Source organism: Salvia splendens, chromosome 6 (genome assembly GCF_004379255.2).
Source record: "Salvia splendens isolate huo1 chromosome 6, SspV2, whole genome shotgun sequence".
Taxonomy (NCBI): Eukaryota; Viridiplantae; Streptophyta; class Magnoliopsida; order Lamiales; family Lamiaceae; genus Salvia; species Salvia splendens.
In genome coordinates, this window is record NC_056037.1 from 33,308,954 (window position 1) to 33,328,038 (window position 19,085).

At 41.6% G+C, this 19,085-nt stretch overlaps 1 protein-coding gene across 2 annotated transcripts; it reads left to right on the forward strand.

Moving 5' to 3' along the window:
• Nucleotides 1-16,276: 16,276 nt before the first annotated feature.
• On the forward strand, nt 16,277-18,711 carry LOC121809292 (probable BOI-related E3 ubiquitin-protein ligase 2). Of its 2 annotated transcripts, none has more exons than XM_042209840.1 (4): nt 16,277-16,436; nt 16,560-16,660; nt 16,754-17,085; nt 18,121-18,711. In XM_042209840.1, the coding sequence occupies exons 1-4, from the start codon at nt 16,354-16,356 to the stop codon at nt 18,646-18,648; spliced, it is 1,044 nt and encodes a 347-aa protein (XP_042065774.1). In that variant the 5' UTR covers nt 16,277-16,353; the 3' UTR covers nt 18,649-18,711. The 2 variants fall into 2 exon arrangements, with proteins under 2 accessions (XP_042065774.1, XP_042065775.1); XM_042209841.1 differs by having other exon boundaries at nt 16,766-17,085.
• The last annotated feature ends 374 nt before the right edge of the window (nt 18,712-19,085 follow it).

Sequence of the window (19,085 nt, forward strand, 5' to 3'; positions counted from 1 at the left end):
CGCGTTTTTTATTTTTTGTATAAATACCCCTACTCCACCTTCATTTGTAACGTTTCATATCGGAGGACCCGATATTCACGAACAACCAGAGGCAGGTGGCGTACTGAGAGCGCATTGTCGAGCGCATACAAGCGCCAACGGGAGCAGCTCCGCAAGCACTGGGACGAGGTGAAGAAGTAAATCAACCTGTTCTCGTCGGAGTACGAGAAGTGCGCGAGGGAGCAGGGGAGCGGCGAGAGCTTGAGCGACGTACGCTCCAAAGCGCTGTTGTCGTACCAGTCCCTGTACGGCGAGTTCAAGCACGAGGCAATCTGGGCGCTCTTGAGGTACAAGCAGAAGTTCCAAGGCGGGATTCTGCACACCGGGGCGACAAAGAGGACGAAGACCACCGAAGCTGGTGGTTACACGAGCAGCGAAAGCGGAACTCGTTCGGTGGACCTCAACCGGACGTACGAGGACATTGAGAGTTCCGGCACACCGATGTCCTCCCTGCGTCCCATAGGCGTCAAGGCTGCGAAGGCCAAGGGGAAGGCGGCAGCGACATCATCCTCGACCGCAGCCGCCCCATTGCGGATCCCGGTCCCGCTCCCGACCCCGAACCCGACGGCCGCCGCGTACGAGCAGTTGGCAACAGCCTCGATGGCGAAGACGTTGTTGCAGACGCACAAGGCCATCAAGAAGTGTACGGACCCCGCCGAAGCCGAATATCTCCGGGGGTTGATCGATGAGCTGCGCCGGAAGTTGGAAATTGCGTAGATTAGCCAACTTGAATCGTGTAACTTTTGTTTAATGAATGCAAACTTCGCCATTTTTTAGTTAATCATTGTGTTTTTTAATTTAGTTTGCATTACATATTTGAAAACATTTAAATTAATTAACAAAACAATAGTATAACATATAGAGCGCGCCATAGGGCGCGTCTTATGACGCCCCATTGCAGGTGGGGGTAAGAGGATAAAACTAATGACGTGGCGCGTCATAAGGCGCCCCATTGCTAATGGCCTTATACGAAAATAGCATTCTTGAAATCCAAATATCGTTCTAAAAGATTGCAGTCATAATATCATAGACTCATAGTAATTCCGAAACTTAAATTAAAAAATTTGTGTCAAATCGTGTGAATGAGATAAATAATTAAATTAAAATGTTTTTTTTGTTGAAATGACGAATATGACTCTTCACGACATTTTATATTAAAGTTTCAACCAATTTAAATTCAATTCAATATTTTTTTAAATAGTACAAAGTGAATTAAAATTTGGTGCCCTTCAGGGCATCAGCAACGCTGGAGTGTTGCGGTGCCGATGCCGTGCCGCCGGAACGGTCCCGCCAAGGACCAGCGTTGCAGCCTCCGAACCGTCGCCGATCCGTGCCGTGGGTCGTTGCCGCGGCACGCGGCACGACCCGTTCGGCCACGCGCAGAGGCGACGTGGCGGCCTCCCATTCGTCGCGTGAAGCCCACTCGCTGCCCCGCGAGTGGGTTTCGTTTTTTGACGCAATAATTAAATTTTTTTTTAAATTTGAATTTAATAAAAAAAAAAAAAATTTTGCAACGGTATTATGACCGTTTTTTGTATCCGTTTTTTAATTTTTTTTATTTTTTTTAAATTTATTTACTCTATAAATACTCCTATTTCATACTCATTTCACTCACAAACACACATCTATTCCTCTCAAATCCTCTCTATTTCCACCCCAATTTTCATCTCAAATCAACTCTGTTTTTCTTCTCCCAAATTTAATCAAACTAATGGATCCTTTTGAACAAATGCGTCAAATATTGGCACAATCACTTGAAGAAGATCGACGACGGGAGGCGGTAGAAGCCGCGCCTCCCCAACGACGCTCCCGTACGTACATCCATCGTAACCGGGAGGAAGCCGCCGCAAGGTTAGTACGCGACTACTTCTGCGATAACCCGGTTTGGGGAGATACGTACTTCCGTCGCCGTTTCCGCATGGGGAAACCGTTATTTCTCCACATCGCGAATACTTTGGCAGCCCGGGAAGAGTTCTTCCAGGAAGGGTTCGACGCGGTCGGCCGTCCCAGCCACACGACGCTGCAGAAATGTACTGCAGCAATCCGCCAGCTTGCGACTGGACAAACGGCCAACATGTTCGACGAATACCTCCACATCGGAGACAACACTGGGCGAATGTGCTTGCTCAAATTCTGCCAAGGCGTCCGGACTAGGGCTGGGGAAAAATACCGAAATACCGAAATACCGGCCTTATCGTACCGAAAAATATCGAAAATACCGAATTTTTGGTATACCATGAATTTCGGTACGGTATGATACCTTACCGAAAAATTTCGGTAAGGTAACGGTATGGATTTTCAAATACCGCGGTATACCGCTGCATACCGAAATTCGGTATATAACGTAAATTAAGGTATATACCACAAAAATATAAACACAATTATATATAAAATATATTTTATATATTTTTAAATTATAAAATCTATTGTGAAATATAAATATAATTATGAATAAATTATATTTAATTTATTTTTAAAATTATAAAATATACATAATATTCTAAAAAATCTAATTTTCTATTTTAATTGATGTTGAAAGTAAGGTATACCGAACTTCGGTATGGTATACCGAAAATGAGGTACGGTATCGGTATGGAAATTCGTCATACCGAAAATAAGGTATACCGAAGTTCGATATACCGAAAACTTTGGTAAGGTAAAGGTATGATTTTTTCGCATACCGTATTTACGGTAAGGTATACGGTATGGTGGTTTCGGTAAGGTATACCGTACCTACCCACCCCTAGTCCGGACAGCCTTCACCGACGAATTTCTCCGGAGGCCAAGCACGACCGATTCTCAGTTCCTGCTCAACCTTCACGAAACAGTGCACGGATTCCCCGGGATGCTCGGCAGCGTCGATTGCATGCACTGGCAATGGAAGAATTGTTCAGGGTTCGGGGTTCTCCAATAGCGCTTCAACATCATCAAAGCCCCCGCTCGTACGTGGTTCATGGAGAACATGGTCGACATCATGTATACGTGCATAATCTTGCACAACATGATTGTCCAAGACGAAGGACCCGAGGCGGGAAATTGGTTCGACCCCGAATCCCCCGGAAGCTCAGCCGCAAGTAGTCCGCCTCGAAGTGGAGCGCATCCGTCTATACAAGAACGGTTATCTGTTCGTGCAAGGACACACGACTCTAGCGCCCACACCCAACTCCAACAGGATCTAATTGAGCACATTTGGACAAACTTTGGCGGATGAAATTATTAAAATTGTGTACTTTTATTTTTTTAGGATTTTAATTGTGTGCTTTTTAATTTTTTTAAGTTTAAGTTGTAACTTTGTTTTAATGTTGTGTGTTTTTTAATAAAGTGTGTGTGTTTTTTATTAAAGTGTGTTTTTTTAATTGAATTGAGTTGGAAATAAAAATAAAAAATGAAATTGAATGAATAGTAATTTAAGGAACGGTTAAGGAACGGTTAAGGAACGGAGGGTTGCAGGTTCCGTTCCTTAGTTAAGGAATGGAGTAAAATAGTACAGTGGGACCCTAAAATAGTAGTTTAAGGGACGGTATAGGAACAACGACTTAGCGGATCCGTTAACAAAAGGTTTAAACCGTGATCAAATGCATAAATTGCTAAAAGGAATGGGACTGAAAACCACATCTTAAAAGATGATTATAGTGGTAACCCAACCATACGATTGGAGATCCCATGGGCTTGGTTCAATGGGAAAACGAAGCTATATGAATCTAGTTGTAACACTCGTAAGATTTTTAATCTTCGCCCATTCTTTAGAAAGCATTGTGTGTTGTAACCTGCATGTGGTAAGAGGCTAAGTTTTGACTTTTAATGATTCTTAGAAACCTCGAGGAGGTGGGTATTGCAGGATACCTGGAAAAGAATCACCTATGTAAGTGAAGAAGTGTGGGCCGCTTCAACATGTGAATCACTTATGAATCCAAAGTGGTGTTCCATGGCCAGTAAAGGACACAAACGTGAGAACTGATGAGTTTGTAAATAATATTGTGTCAATATTATTGTCTCGGTATACACCAAGGAGGAATGGTTCAAGGCATCACGTCCACCAGGTCGTCGGTATGCCCGATAGTGTTGACTATGGAAAGTTCAAAGCCCCAAGCTACTATTCCAAATGCAATATTATTTCTCGAGAATTGAGCAAAGAGTCTGCATGCATGCATACACGTCTTGTGTTGGTTTGAGCTTGTAGTGCTCTAACCAATGTGGGGGATTGTAGGAAAAACATGGGAAATGTGGGGAAAAAGAGAGGCTTTTGGCCTTTCATGTGGCTAAGTCCTTTGGCCTTTCAACCCCATTTTCTTTATGTCTTGTCTTGATTGCAAGACCTTTCACTTGTTTTTCTAGCCTATAAATAGGCTTTGATCTTGAAGTAGAAGACACGAACAACACCACAAAATATTCTCTCTACTCTCTAGTCTCTACATCATAGTATGCATCTTAGGAGCATTGTCTAGCTCGATTCTCGGAACTCCATCAAGTTCGCCGGTGCCTAGCGGGTTTGAGGTGCTTCTACACGCTAGGAGGAAGTCGTTTTATCTTTGGGGGCAATACGCCATTCCGTGAGCACTAGCCGGGGCGTAATTTGTCTTGCGGAAAGAGGGCTTTCCTCGACTCGACTTATAAATTTGGTTTGCTTTATTTTCGTTGTAATTTCCATTCCTCTATTTGCTGCAAGTTTCCTTTCGATTGTAATAGTTAGAATACCGCCTGTACACGGCTTGGGAATTTCTTCCCATTATTTCTAACATCCTTTACTGTTGTAAAACAATTTCAAGAACAATTTCCAAATTCTAAACCAATTTGTTGTAAAACACAGAACGTAAACTTTGCGGTCTCTTTCTTAAGTTTTGCAAGCTCCTGCCTGACAACACCAGCCTTCCTGATTTTGGCAATCATCAGCTTGAAACGGTCAAAGTCATTGAGGGAGGCTCTTCTTTTCTGAACAATGAGTTTTCTTCCCCACAAGCTCTTTTCCCACTTGCCCTTAACATCAGCAGCCTCCATAGCAGCAACGGGAGCTTTCTTCTTTGGAACTCTTTTGATGTCAATCTTAATATCTGTAAGAGAAAGTCTCTTGAAGTTCATCTGGCTACGTACCATGTCGGGGGAATCAACAAGGGCCCGGTTCTGATGGATTACATCAACAATGACGAAATTTTTAAAGCAAGTCCAGTGATTGTTTTTAAGTGTATTTGAGATAAACTCTTAGTCTAGGGTTGTTGGTGATATTTTTAAAGTGCATTGATTGTTTTTAAAGTTCACTCTTCAGTAGAATATAGACTATCTATATACATTGGGTCAAATAATCAATGACCAAGATATTGAAATTTGCAACTTATTGTTTAACCATGTGATTATTGTTAGTGGCAGGACCAGAAATTTTACGTTTGGGAATTCGTATAACTGTCCCTAACTGTAAGATATTATTGATAAAGCAAGTGCCTGAGATGGGTAAAAGATAAATAATTAGATGATAAGTGACAAAAACAAGAGATACATACAATTACTCGTGTTAAAAGCAATATCAACATATAAAGTACTATACTATATTATATATATATATATGTTTATCTTTACACCTCAATTGCTAAAGTCATTCACTACGCTGTCACTTTACCGTCCCCTAACCATCCCTTACCCTACTATTTGAGGGTCACATTGTCCTTTTTTACTCCATCCCTTAACTAAGGGACGGAACCTGCAACCCTCCATCATTTATCCGTCCCTTAACCGTCACTTAAATTACTATTCATTCAATTTCATTTTTTTATTTCCAACCAAATTCAATTAATAAAAACACACTTCATTAAATAAAATAAACTTACAACATAAAATTTGTAAAAAAACATAATTTAATAATTTCCTAAAAAATAAAAATACATAATTTAATAATTTTCTCCGCTAAAGTTTGCCCAAATGTGCTCAATTAGATCCTCTTGGAGTTGGGTGTGGGCGCTAGAGTCGCGTGTCCTTGCACGAATAGATAACCGATCTTGTATAGATGGATGCGCTCCACTTCGAGGAAGACTACTTGCGGTTAAGCTTCCGGGGGATTCGGGGTCGAACCCATTTCCCGCCTCCGGTCCTTCGTCTTGGACAATCATGTTGTGCAAGATTATGCACGTATACATGATGTCGACCATGCTCTCCATGAACCACGAACGAGCCGGAGCTTTGATGATGTTGAAGCGCGCCTGGATAACCCCGAACGCTCTCTCCACATCCTTGCGAGCAGCCTCCTGCTTCTGCGCAAAAAGAGCATGCTTTGGGTTCGCAGGCACCTGCTGCACGTCTTCACGAAGGTCGGCCACTTCGGGTAGATGCCGTCGGTAAGATAGTACCACATTTTATACAGTCGGTTGTTGGCGACGAAGTTGATGGCCGGCGCTTTACCATCCAAAACTTCGGTAAAGAGGTCGAACTGGTGGAGCACGTTTACGTCGTTGTTCGACCCGGGGACCCCGAAGTACGCGTGTCAGATCCAAAGCCGGTAGTCGGCAACGACCTCGAGTACAACGGTTGGGTGGGTGCCTTTGTGGCCGCTCGTGTAGGACCCCCTCCACACCACCGGGCAATTCTTCCATTGTCAGTGCATGCAATCGACACTGCCAAGCATCCCGGGGAATCCGTGCACTTGTTCGTGCAGGTTGAGGAGGAACTGACAATCGGTCGTGCTTGGCCTCCGGAGAAATTCGTCGGTGAAGGCTGCCCGAACGCCTTTGCAGAATTTGAGCAAGCACGTGCGCCCAGTGGTGTCTCCTATGCGGAGGTATTCGTCGAACATGTCGGCCGTTTGTCCAGTCGCAAGCTGACGGATTGCTGCAGTACATTTCTGTAGCATCGTGTGCCTGGGATGGCCGACCGCGTCAAACCCTTCTCAGAAGAACTCTTCCCGGGCCGCCAAAGTATTCGCGATGTGGAGAAATAGTGGTTTCCCCATGCGGAAACGACGACGGAAGTAGGTATCTCCCCAAACCGGGTTATCGCAGAAGTAGTCGCATACTAACCTTGCGGCGGCTTCCTCCCGGTTACGATGGATGTACGTCCGGGAGCGTCGTTTGGGCGGCGCGGCTTCCCCCACCTCCCGGCGTCGATCTTCTTCAAGTGATTGTTCCATTATTTGACGCATTTGCTCAAAAGGATCCATTAGTTTGAATTGATTTGAGATGGAAATTGGAGTGGATATAGAGAGGATTTGAGAGGAATAGATGTGTGTTTGTGTGTGAAATGAGTATGAAATAGGAGTATTTATAGAGTAAAGAAATTAAAAAAAAATTAAAAACAAAGTGAAAAACGGCTAAAAAAAATGGTGACATTACAGTTTGAATTTTTTTTATATTTAAATTCAAATTTTTTTAAAAAAATGAATTATTACGTCAGCGTGATGAAACCCACTCACGGGCCAGCGAGTGGGCGTCACGCATGGCCTGGGAGCTCACCTCGGCGCGTGGCGAGACGTCGCGTCCCGTGTCGCGGCGTGACGGGTCTCGGGACGGTACGGGGACGAGCTAGGGACGGAACGGCCTGCTGCAACGCGTCCCTCCGCGGTTCCGTCCCTACGTGACGGAATGCGGGACAGTGACGGGACGCGTAGTGGATGCTCTAATGATTCAAACATCAAATTCTACTCGGTACAATATTATTTTGATAATTTTTATAGATATTTTAAAATTAAATTTACTGATATTATATAATATATTTAATACTACTATTATTAAATTTGAACATCAACATTTAACGTCTAGAAAAAGTTGAAATAGATGAGTGGTCAATCACTTATTATTGTAATGATTTAACGTCATTAATTTTATTAATAGATACCAAGGTAGAAAATCATATCATCTTGATGACCGCAAAGATATTCTATTCTGATCTTTAGTAACAGTACTTTTTTTTTGTTTTGGTAGTCCTATAAATTAATTATTAATTTTTTATTTTTGACAAAAAAAATTACTTTTATAAGTTAGACCTCGTATACTACCATTATTTCAATTATCTTTTTATTTCTACCTCTCTCATACTTTATGAATTTCATATTAAAACCCGTGTTTTCTCTAAAGTCTTTAGGTCATCCATAACGGGTGAAATTTTTTTCTCATAGGCTCGCCTTGACTAGTCGAGATACGGGGGAGACGCGCTGCAAGCATCTCTTCCCAGCAGCATAGCGCGACGAAGACGGGGGCCAACAACCCTCCTTCCAACGTTGCATGCTCTCATTTGGCACGAATGAGTGTATGTTATAGCGGGTGAATATTCATTAAAAATAGAAATTAATAATTATAAAAGTATCTCATTTCTCCAAATGAGATGACAACAAAGTAACAAAAAGTATTCATACGTGAGGTCGGACAAAGTAACAACAAATATAGAAGTTTGATAAAAATGCAAATTAATTTTAAATACAAAACGTTAAACCTAAACACAAAAACTCAGTTCATTAATAAGTTTTTCAGTTTATTAACATTTTCTGTGCAATATGTTTGACACTCACGAGAAGAATGATAAAACATAATTTTCTAAATTGAACTATATACACATTAATAATGAACTTTATATTACTAAAAATAACAAGGATCTCCCGTGTTGCAAAATTATGCATTCTACATTTAAAACTAGTTTTTCCATATAACACATATTTAAATAATTAGATAGTAGCAGTAGTAGTATTAATTTTGATTGGATACTAGGAAGGGGAGATTTGAACAAATAATAGAAGTTCAATGATATACAATGAGGATTGAAGAATGTCAAATAAAAAAAAATAAAACAAAATATCACATATATTAGCATATACTTTCCTCCGTCCCCAACTAAGTTGGGTAAAAAACAAAACATCTCATCAACCTTACTTTATTCCATCACATACTTTGCTTTCTCTTTATCTTTCTTACTTTATTCTCAATCTCCTATGATAAGAGCATCTTCCTAAATTATCTCCATATCTTATTATTCATTTAGCATTGATTTATCTTATCTTTTCCATAGTAAGTTATTGATTCTTCATATCTTTTGCTTAGGATATTATTATATTTGATTTACTAGATTTTGGTAGGATATTATTGTATCCCCAATAATAGAAGTTCAATGATATACAATGAGGATTGAAGAATGTTAAATAAAAAAAAATAAAACAAAGTATAACATATATTAGCATATACTTTCCTCCGTCCCAACTAAGTTGGGTAAAAAACAAAACATCTCATCAACCTTACTTTATTCCATCACCTACTTTGCTTTCTCTTTATCTTTCTTACTTTATTTTCAATCTCCTATGATACGAGCATCTTCCTAAATTATCTCCATATCTTATTATTCATTTAGCATTGATTTATCTTATCTTTTCCATAGTAAGTTATTGATTCTTCATATCTTTTGCTTAGGATATTATTATATTTGATTTACTAGATTTTGGTAGGATATTATTGTATCCCCACATATTATAAATATGTGTAGAAGACCTTCATATTAATCATTCAAGAAATATCAATTCAATTTATCCTTTATCGTTACTTTATCTTTTATTGTACTTTATTTTCCGCAAGTTCATCTCGTCAAACTCTAATTGGCCAAGAAATCTAGGCTGCTCGACGGGGAGACCCCGCGAACGAACCTAACCCTTCTCCGGCGACTTCGCGCTGCCAGAACCGATACGAGTATCATCGTATCATCTGGTGCTTTCATTGAGAGCTCATCCTCCGTATTTCCGCTATCATGTCATACACCTACACTGACTACGTCCATCGCCAGTTCAATAGACCGTTCCTCTCGCCACTGCCCATGCCGAGCCCCACATCGTGTTGGTACCTCCAGAGCCAGAACGTGCAATTTGGATACTCCTATCCAGACCCGGCGCGCCCGATTCCAGCGCCTCCCATTAGTGTGACAAGGCCCATTCCGGTGTCCTACCCACGACCCAAACCTGACCCACCAGACGGGCCTATGCTATACCCCGCTGCGCAGTCGCCTTACCAGCCCCTCCAGCCACCATCGCCTCCCTACCAACCGCCTCACAACAGTGTCGGTCATATGGAGCCTCTCGGCATGGCACGTGATCCGGTGATGCCGAATTTGGAACAGAACCTACAGTGGGCTGCCTTGGTTTCACAGCTTGAGCACTTGACTGCAACTGTCGAGCAATTGGTTTCTCGGATGGATGCAAACAAACGTCGCTTGAGCGATTCACACGCTGCAATGCGTCCTCCACCAAACCCAGCGTTCAACGTCCACCAGCCCCTCCGTTCAGCGTCGCACTACTCAGCTGCACCCTACACCGTGCAACCTCACATCAACTCCGACATCGCAGGCAGCCTGCAGCAGCCACCAACGCAAAACTCCCCGCTAGCTCCTCCGTGCAGCCCCAATATCAATGGAGATGAGGGTGACGACGATGACCCACTCCCACTAGTCGTGATCTCTCAGTCGAGTGACTCCAATACTATTCCAACATCGGTCACTCATTTTGTACTTCTTGTTTTCCCCGGTTCTATAAAATTGAGGATTTCAAACGGTGTGAAACGCAACTGCATTAGTTGTTCTCTCGGCAAGAGTGGAGTTACACAAACATTTCAAAATTTGGATGATATAGGTTTTAATGATGACACGAATCCAATTGATGGTAATGTTACAAGTATGAATCATCGACCAACATCGCTTGACGGTGATACACGGTGGATTCCTCCGGGCAAGGACACGTCGTGTTTGAGCATTCTGGGACTCGTGGACAAGTTTCCCATTTTAACGATGAATTTTGGCAACCACAATGGTCATCCTTTGATGATTTTTGATGGAGGTGATGAAGGGAGATGCTCTATTGTTCGGTGTGTGTTTGATCCGGGAGGAGATACCTCGCTAGAGCTTCGGCTTTTAAATCTCATCATGGTTTCATGGTTTCTACCTTGAGGACAAGGTGAATTTTAACCGTAGGGGAGTTGATACGAGCATCTTCCTAAATTATCTCCATATCTTATTATTCATTTAGCGTTGATTTATCTTATCTTTTCCATAGTTAGTTGTTGATTCTCCATATCTTTTGTTTATGATATTATTATATTTGACTTACTAGATTTTAGTAGGATATTATTGTATCCCACATATTATAAATATGTGTAGGAGACCTTCATATTATTCAGTCAAGAAATAACAATTCAGTTTATCCTTTATCGTTACTTTATCTTTTATCGTACTTTATTTTTTGCAAGTTCATCTCGTCAAACCCTAATTGGCCGAGAAATCTAGGCTGCTCGACGGGGAGACCCCGCAAACGAACCTAACCCTTCTCCGGTGACTTCACGCTGTCGGAACCGATACAAGTATCATCGTATCATCCTACTTTTCAACACAATTTCTTAATCTCCGTGGCCAAAAATTGTGATTCAATTTAGTTGGGATGGAGGGAGTAATACAAAATAATTTAAGTAAATGATAAAAGAAACCATAATTAGAAACTTGTTAGCATTCACTTTAATGAATCGATAATGAATTTTCTTGGTAGTTTGATTTCGGCTCATTTGAGCCTAAAGAAAATAAACATTAACCAGCTCATTATCCCTAGTCCCTACCCCTATCTATTGATAACTGAAACTAAAAAAAAACTACTCCAACATACAATCATTCAAAGTTAATGTAAAATGAAAATTAAAATCACTACCTTAGGGCATCCGCAACGCGTCTCGTTGCGGTCCCTATATCGTCTCGGAGAGACGAGACGACAGTGAGACAGCGTTGCGGGCTCCATCTCGTCACCAGCCCGTCCCCATCCCGTCCCGTAACTCGTCTCGGAGAGACACTCGGCGAGCTGTCTCGCCAAGCGCGTTGGCGACGTGGCGAGTTGCGGTTCGTCCGTGACGCCCACTCGCCGGCCCGCGAGTGGGCGTCGTTTATTTCGGTTGAAAATGTATTTTTATTGTTTTTTTTTAATTCAGAAAAAAAATTGAAAAATAAAAAAATTCCAAAATTATACTAGCCGTTTATAGCCATTTTTTACAATTTTTTTTATTTTTTGAATTTTTTAAAGCCCCCAATCACTTCTATAAATATCAAATCATTCCCACAAATTAATCCACAAAAAAAACTCTCTATTCTCACTCAAACACTCTCAAACACTCTACATTCTTCATCTCAAAACATTATTCTTCTCCCAATTTAATCCATTCATGGATCCATTTGAGCAAATGCGTCGAATAATGAAAGAATCGCTAGCAGAAGATCGACGTCAGGAGGAGGAGGAAGCCGCAGATCCATTTGAGCAAATGATGTCGACCCGCGAGTGGGCTTCGTCATGCTGACGCAATAAATCATTTTTTTAAAAAAATCGAATTTAAAAAAAATTTAAGAATTAAAAACGGTCATTTTCCTTTTTTATTTTATTTTTTTACTCTATAAATACTCATATTTCATCCTCATTACACACAAACACACATCTATTCTTCTCAAATTACATCCATTCACTCTCCAATTTTCATCTCAAATCATCTCTTTTATTCTTCTACCAAAGTCAATACATTCATGGATCCATTTGAGCAAATGCGTCGAATAATGGATGAATCACTTGAAAAAAATCGACGTAGGGAGGCGGAGGAAGCCGCGACGCCCCAAAGACGATCCCGGACTTACATTCATCGTAACCGGGAGGAAGCCGCCGCAAGGTTAGTACGCGACTACTTCTGTGATAACCAGGTATGAGGAGATACCTACTTCCGTTGCCATTTCCGCATGCGGCGACCGCTATTTCTCCACATCGCAAATACATTGGCAGCACGAGAAGAGTTCTTCCAAGAAGGGTTCGACGCCGTTGGCCGTCCCAGCCACACGACGCTGCAGAAATGTATTGCAGCAATCCGTCAACTTGCGAATGGACAAACGACGGATTTGTTCGACGAATACCACCACATTGGAGAAAGCACAGGGAGAATGTGCTTGATGCAATTCTGCAAAGGCGTCCGTGCAGCCTTCACCGACGAATTTCTCTAGAAGCCAAGCACGACAGATTGTCAGTTTCTACTCCACATTCACGAAGAAGTGCACGGATTCTCCGGGATGCTTGGCAGCGTCGATTGCATGCATTGACAATGGAAGAATTGACATGTGGCGTGGAGGGGGTCATAAACGAGCGGCCACAAAGGCACCCACCCCACCGTTATACTCGAGGCCGTTGCCGACTACCGGCTATGGATTTGGCATGCGTACTTCGGGGTCCCCGGATCGAACAACGACGTCAACGTGCTCAACCAATCCGACCTCTTCGCCGAAGTTTTGGATGGTAAAGCACCGGCCATCAACTTCATCGCTAACAACCGGCGGTATAAAATGGGGTACTATCTTGCCGACGGCATCTACCCGAAATGGCCAACCTTCGTGAAGACGTTCAACAGACCGGTGAACGAAAAACATGCTCTTTTTGCGCAGAAGCAGGAGGCTGCTCGCAAGGATGTGGAGAGGGCGTTCGGGGTTCTCCAAGCGCGCTTCAACATTATCAAAGCCCCAGCTCGTACGTGGTTCATGGAGAATATGGTCGACATCATGTACACATGCATAATCTTGCACAACATGATTGTCGTCGACGAAGGACCTGAGGCGGGAAATTGGTTCGACCCTGAAACCCCGGGAAGCTCTACCGCAAGTAGTCCGCCTCGCAGTGGAGTGCATCCGTCTTTGCAAGATCGGTTGTCTATTCGGGCAAGGACATATGATTCTACCGCCCATGCCCAACTCCAAGATGATCTAATGGAGCACATTTGGACAAAATTTGGTGGAAGAAATTAAATTATGTATTTTTCATTTTTTTAGGATTTTTAATTATATTTTTTAAATTTTTTAAGAATTTTAAGTTGTAATTTTATTTTATTTAATGAAATGTGTTTTTATTAATTGAATTTGTTGGAAATAAAAATAAAAAATGAAATTGAATGAATAGTAAGTTAAGAGATGGTTAAGAGAATGATAAGAGATGGAGGGTTGCAGGTTTTGTCTCATAGTTAAGAGATGGATGGAAAAGTACAGTGAGACCCATGAATAGTTAAGTGATGAGACGGTTAAGAGACGAATAAGAGACAGCGTTGCGGATGGCCTTAAGAGCATGCTCAACGGAGAGCAGGCGCTCGTCCGTGCCAGCGGCGCGACACCGCTGTCCGCCGTTGGCACGGCGCTGCTCGATGCATCGAGCACGTCCGTGCCAGCGAGCAGGCGACGTGGCAGCGTGTGATTGGCCAACGATATATCCGTTGGAAATTAATTTTTTTTTATTTTTTTAAATCGAAAATAATACCCAAAAAAAAAAATTCCCAATCCCAAAAAAATGGCCGTTTTTTGCCCATTTTTCTATAATTTTTTGATTTTTTTATTTTTCCACCCAAAATCATCTATAAATACACACATTCATCATCTATTTTTCACATCAAATCATCTCTCATTTATATTTTTCATACAACTTATCTACACCTTCATCTCTCACTCAAAACCTCAAATGGATTTCACCCATCTCATTGCTGTAGCGGAGCGCGAAGAACAAGAATACTACGAACAACATCGTGCCGCTTATGAAGCATATGTCGCAGCGAATACCCCTGCCCCTCCTCCTCCTCAACCAACTAGATCAACTCGACGCTACATCCATCGTGACTGGGAGGGAGCCCACGAAAGGCTCGTTGCCGACTATTTTGCCGACTCGCCGCGGTTTCCGGAAGATTATTTTAGGCGCTGTTTTCGAATGTTAAAGCGCTTGTATATGCGTATTGTCAACACATTGTCCACCCATGTTGAATTCTTCCAAACAAGTCCAGATGCAGCCGATCGGCAAAGTCTCTCGGCGTTGCAGAAGTGTACGTGTGCCATCAGACAACTCGCTACTCGGCAAACGGCCGACCTCTTCGACGAGTATTTGCATGTCGGTGAGTCCACTGGAATCCTTTGTCTTAAAATTTTTTGCGATATCATTCGTACAACTTTCGGTGATGAATTCCTTCGGGCACTCACCGCCGATGATTGCCAACGGTTGCTTCGTCTTCACGAATCAGTCCATGGCTTTTCCGGAATGCTTGGCAGCATTGACTGCATGCATTGGAGGTGGAAGAATTGCCCGACTGCTTGGAGGTGGCAACACTTAAGCGGCCACAAAGGCGACGGCCCAACACTTATCCTTGAAGCGGTCGCCGACTACCGCATATGGATTTGGCATGCATATTTCGGTGTTGCCGGATCCAACAACGACTTGAACGTGCTCTTTTCTTCACCCCTCTTCAATGATGTGTTGAATGGTATAGCACCGGAGATCGACTTCACCGTCAACGGAAATGTATACCACATGGGTTACTATCTCGCCAATGGTATCTACCCAAGGTGGTCGACTTTCGTGAAGACGCTCAGCAACCCGCAAGACCTGAGACGGGTTCTTTTTGCGCAGCGTCAAGAGTCCGGCGCGGAAAGACGTCGAAAGAGCCTTTGGGGTCCTTCAAGCCCGATTCAACATTGTGAAGGCCACGGCTCGACAGTGGTACGTGAAAAATATCGCCGACATCATGTACACGTGTATTATCTTACACAACATGATTATAGCCGACGAAGGACCGAGGGCGGCTAGCTTCTACGAAGAGGATGAAGCTGGAAGCTCAAGCGCGAGGTCTCCCCCACGCCGAGGTGTGCATACACGGTGGGTGAGAGGATCGAAACAAGGCACACGATGTGCGATACCCGAACCCACGTTGAGCTTCAAGAAGACCTAATCAAACACATGTGGGTGAAATTCGGCCACGAGTAGTGGATTTTTTAATTTTATGAATTTAATTATGAAATTTTTTATTTTTAGGAGTTTAATTATGAAATTTTTATTTTTTAGGATTTTAATTATGTAATTTTTATTTTTTAGGATTTTAATTATGTAATTTTTATTTTTTAGGATTTTAATTATGTAATTTTTAATTTTTAATGTATTTTGTAATATTATTCCGGGTATGTGTAATGTATTTTAATTTTGTGGAAATGTTTTTATTTATATTGAATAATGGAATGGTGAGACCCCTGTGCTCGTCCTTGCGAAAGAGCACGACTGTGGATGTTGTGCTCTTGCCTAAGAGCAGGCAGAAAAAGTGGTGCCGGGCCCATAACCGTGCTCGTTGGCAAGAGCACGGTTGTGGGTGCTCTAACAAAGAACTTGTTATTGCAAAATTTGGAACATACAAATTGGAAATTTATGTTAAAAAATGGGATGAGAGAGCAATTTCCAGAATTCTCCTAGACTAGAAGGATCAGCCTGCAAATACAATAGATTCTCTCTCATACCCGCAATATTACTTAAGAAAACCCCTTTCTTCTTCTCTCTAGGCGTCAGCCATGGCATCTCTCCCCCAAAATCACTTTCAGCAATTTCTTCAGCAGCCATCCTCTCAGCCACAGCAGCAATCGAATTCATACAGGTAACTCACATAAATTTACTCAATCATTCAAAATAAAACATGACCTCTATTAAATTCAATTCATTTTCTCTTTCACATTCAAAACCCCTCATTTAATCAATTCGCTTCTTTACTTCCTTTCAGGGATATGTATAACGGCAACGTCGACGGCCAGATTTCTCAGCAAGTGCCCTACTTCAATACCCCCAATCTTCTTGATCAGCACCCCCCTTACATTCCTCCTTGTAATTTGCCCTAATCTCTCTCCTATTGCCGATTGCTTTCTCTTTTAGTGTGATTTTATTTCAATTTCCCTAATTTCTTCTCTAATTTTTCAGTTCAAGTTGCAGGCTTGGCTCTTGGCCCGACCCACGATGAGAACGGGATGGAATCTCAGTGGAATTTAGGGCTCGAGGCCAAGAAAAAACGGCCAATCGAACAAGTTTTTCTGGAGAATAATCTGAATAACAACAGCAGCAACAACAATTCCCAGATATCCTCTGTGGATTTGTTGCAGGCCCGCTCAGTATCAACCGGGCTGGGCCTTTCGTTGGAGAATCCCCGATTGACATCTTCTGGTGACTCGGCGTTGCTAGGACTGGTTGGTGATTCTCTTGATCGCGAGTTGATGAGACAAGATGCTGAGATTGATAGATACATTAAACTTCAGGTGAGAATTTTGGTTTCTTGAAAAACTTGGTTGAGCTGACTGTGTATCATGATATCGATGGTTCTGCTTGTCTCTGATGGATTAACATTGCTGGTGTGGATGATTTATGCTTCAATTTTGTAAAATTACTGATCTTTTTAGTGATAAGAAGAGAATCAAGAGATTATTTTGGTTGTGTATTGAATTGAGTTTGATTTAACTTTTAAGCCTAATATTGTATTGTTGTTGAATAAACATGTTGAAGGCATTTTTTTTCGGGTTTTGATGAGAACTGTAGTTTTTGACTTGCTATTGCGTAATCACAATTATTTGGGCTTGCGTTATGTTTTGTTTCAAGGCAATCTGGTACTTGTAGATCCTTTCAAAGTGATACTATTTCTACCTTTTTGGTATTTGATCATTCCTTGCTGCTGTGAAGGTTGTATTTTGCATGCAAAGTGAGATAGAATTAACTTTAGGCATAAACCATTGTTTAAATACCACGCTGGATCCATTAAAATTTTCTGCATTCTACTCAAGTTTATATAGTACTAACAAACATACACATGCTTGATACTAGTAAACATTGTGAACATGTCCAAACCTTTGAAAATGGACATGGCTGTTTGATTATAATCCTCTTGAAGGACCAAAGATCTCGATATCCTTTTTATTCATCTCTCTTGATCTGCAAAGTTCATTTTTTGCAAATCCTAGAAATATCATATGGATATCACAGCCTTAAAAGTTGCAAACTTCATCTCAAACAAAGAAATGTGCTACTATAAGTTTCTTAGCCTGTGTATGCAGCATCACTCGAGGAAATTCTTGAGTATGCATGGTTTTCCCATCATTGCTACTGGTAAGATCCAGATTCCAGGCGGAAATGCTGTTCTTTTGCAACTGATTTACTTAACACTGATTGTTTGTTGAACCTTAAACATACTAGGATCTAATTTTGAGGCAGAGATGCATTTCCTTAATGTTTTTTTTATGTATATTGCCATTGCAAGGAATTCTGTGTCATTAGACAATTGTTTGTTTATTTTTTGACAGGGTGAACGCTTGCGACAAGCTATTCTTGAAAAATTCCAAGCAACCCAACTCCAGACCATGTCATATGTTGAAGAGAAGGTTCTGCAGAAGCTCCAGGAGAAAGAGGCTGAGATGGAAGACATTAACAAAAAGAATGTGGAACTTGAATTACGGTTGGAGCAGCTCGCTGTGGAGGCAAACGCTTGGCAACAAAGGGCAAAATATAGCGAGAACATGGTTAACACCCTCAAGCACAACCTACAGCAGGTTTACGCACAAAGCAGGGACAGTAAAGAAGGGTGTGGCGATAGCGAGGTTGACGACACAGCATCGTGCTGCAATGGCCAACCGGTCGACTTCCACCTCCTCCGCAAGGACAACAGCGAGATGAAGGAGTTGATGACGTGTAAGGTGTGCAGAGCGAATGAAGTGTGCATGCTTTTGTTACCTTGTAAACATGTATGTTTGTGTAAAGATTGTGAAAGCAAGTTGAGTGTGTGTCCCTTGTGTCAGTCCTCCAAGTACATAGGCATGGAGGTTTATATGTAATGGAATTATATGAATCTAACGCTGACTCTGTCTTAATTCTAATAGACTTGGTTCTTGCCTTAAGGACTTGATCATCACCTATGCCATATTCCTCTCTTAGTAATTGATATGAATATATATATGTCATGTATTCAATCGATATCTATTGGTAAAATGTGTTACCATCAAATTGTGATTTATCATTACCATTACCATTACCAATTTACTCTTAATAAGATGGCATATTGGAGATTTATAATTTTGTCGTGCATAGATTTGTTAGATTATTTTAAAAGTGCATAAATCATTTTCATTACATACTCATTGGAAATTAGTTTCGCTGATATAAACATAATTGAAGCTGAAAAATCAACCTTCAGAAATGTTGCACCATCGCATATGGGCTCGTGATTTTTAAAATATAGTAGCATCCAAATTATTTACTCATTATAAAAATA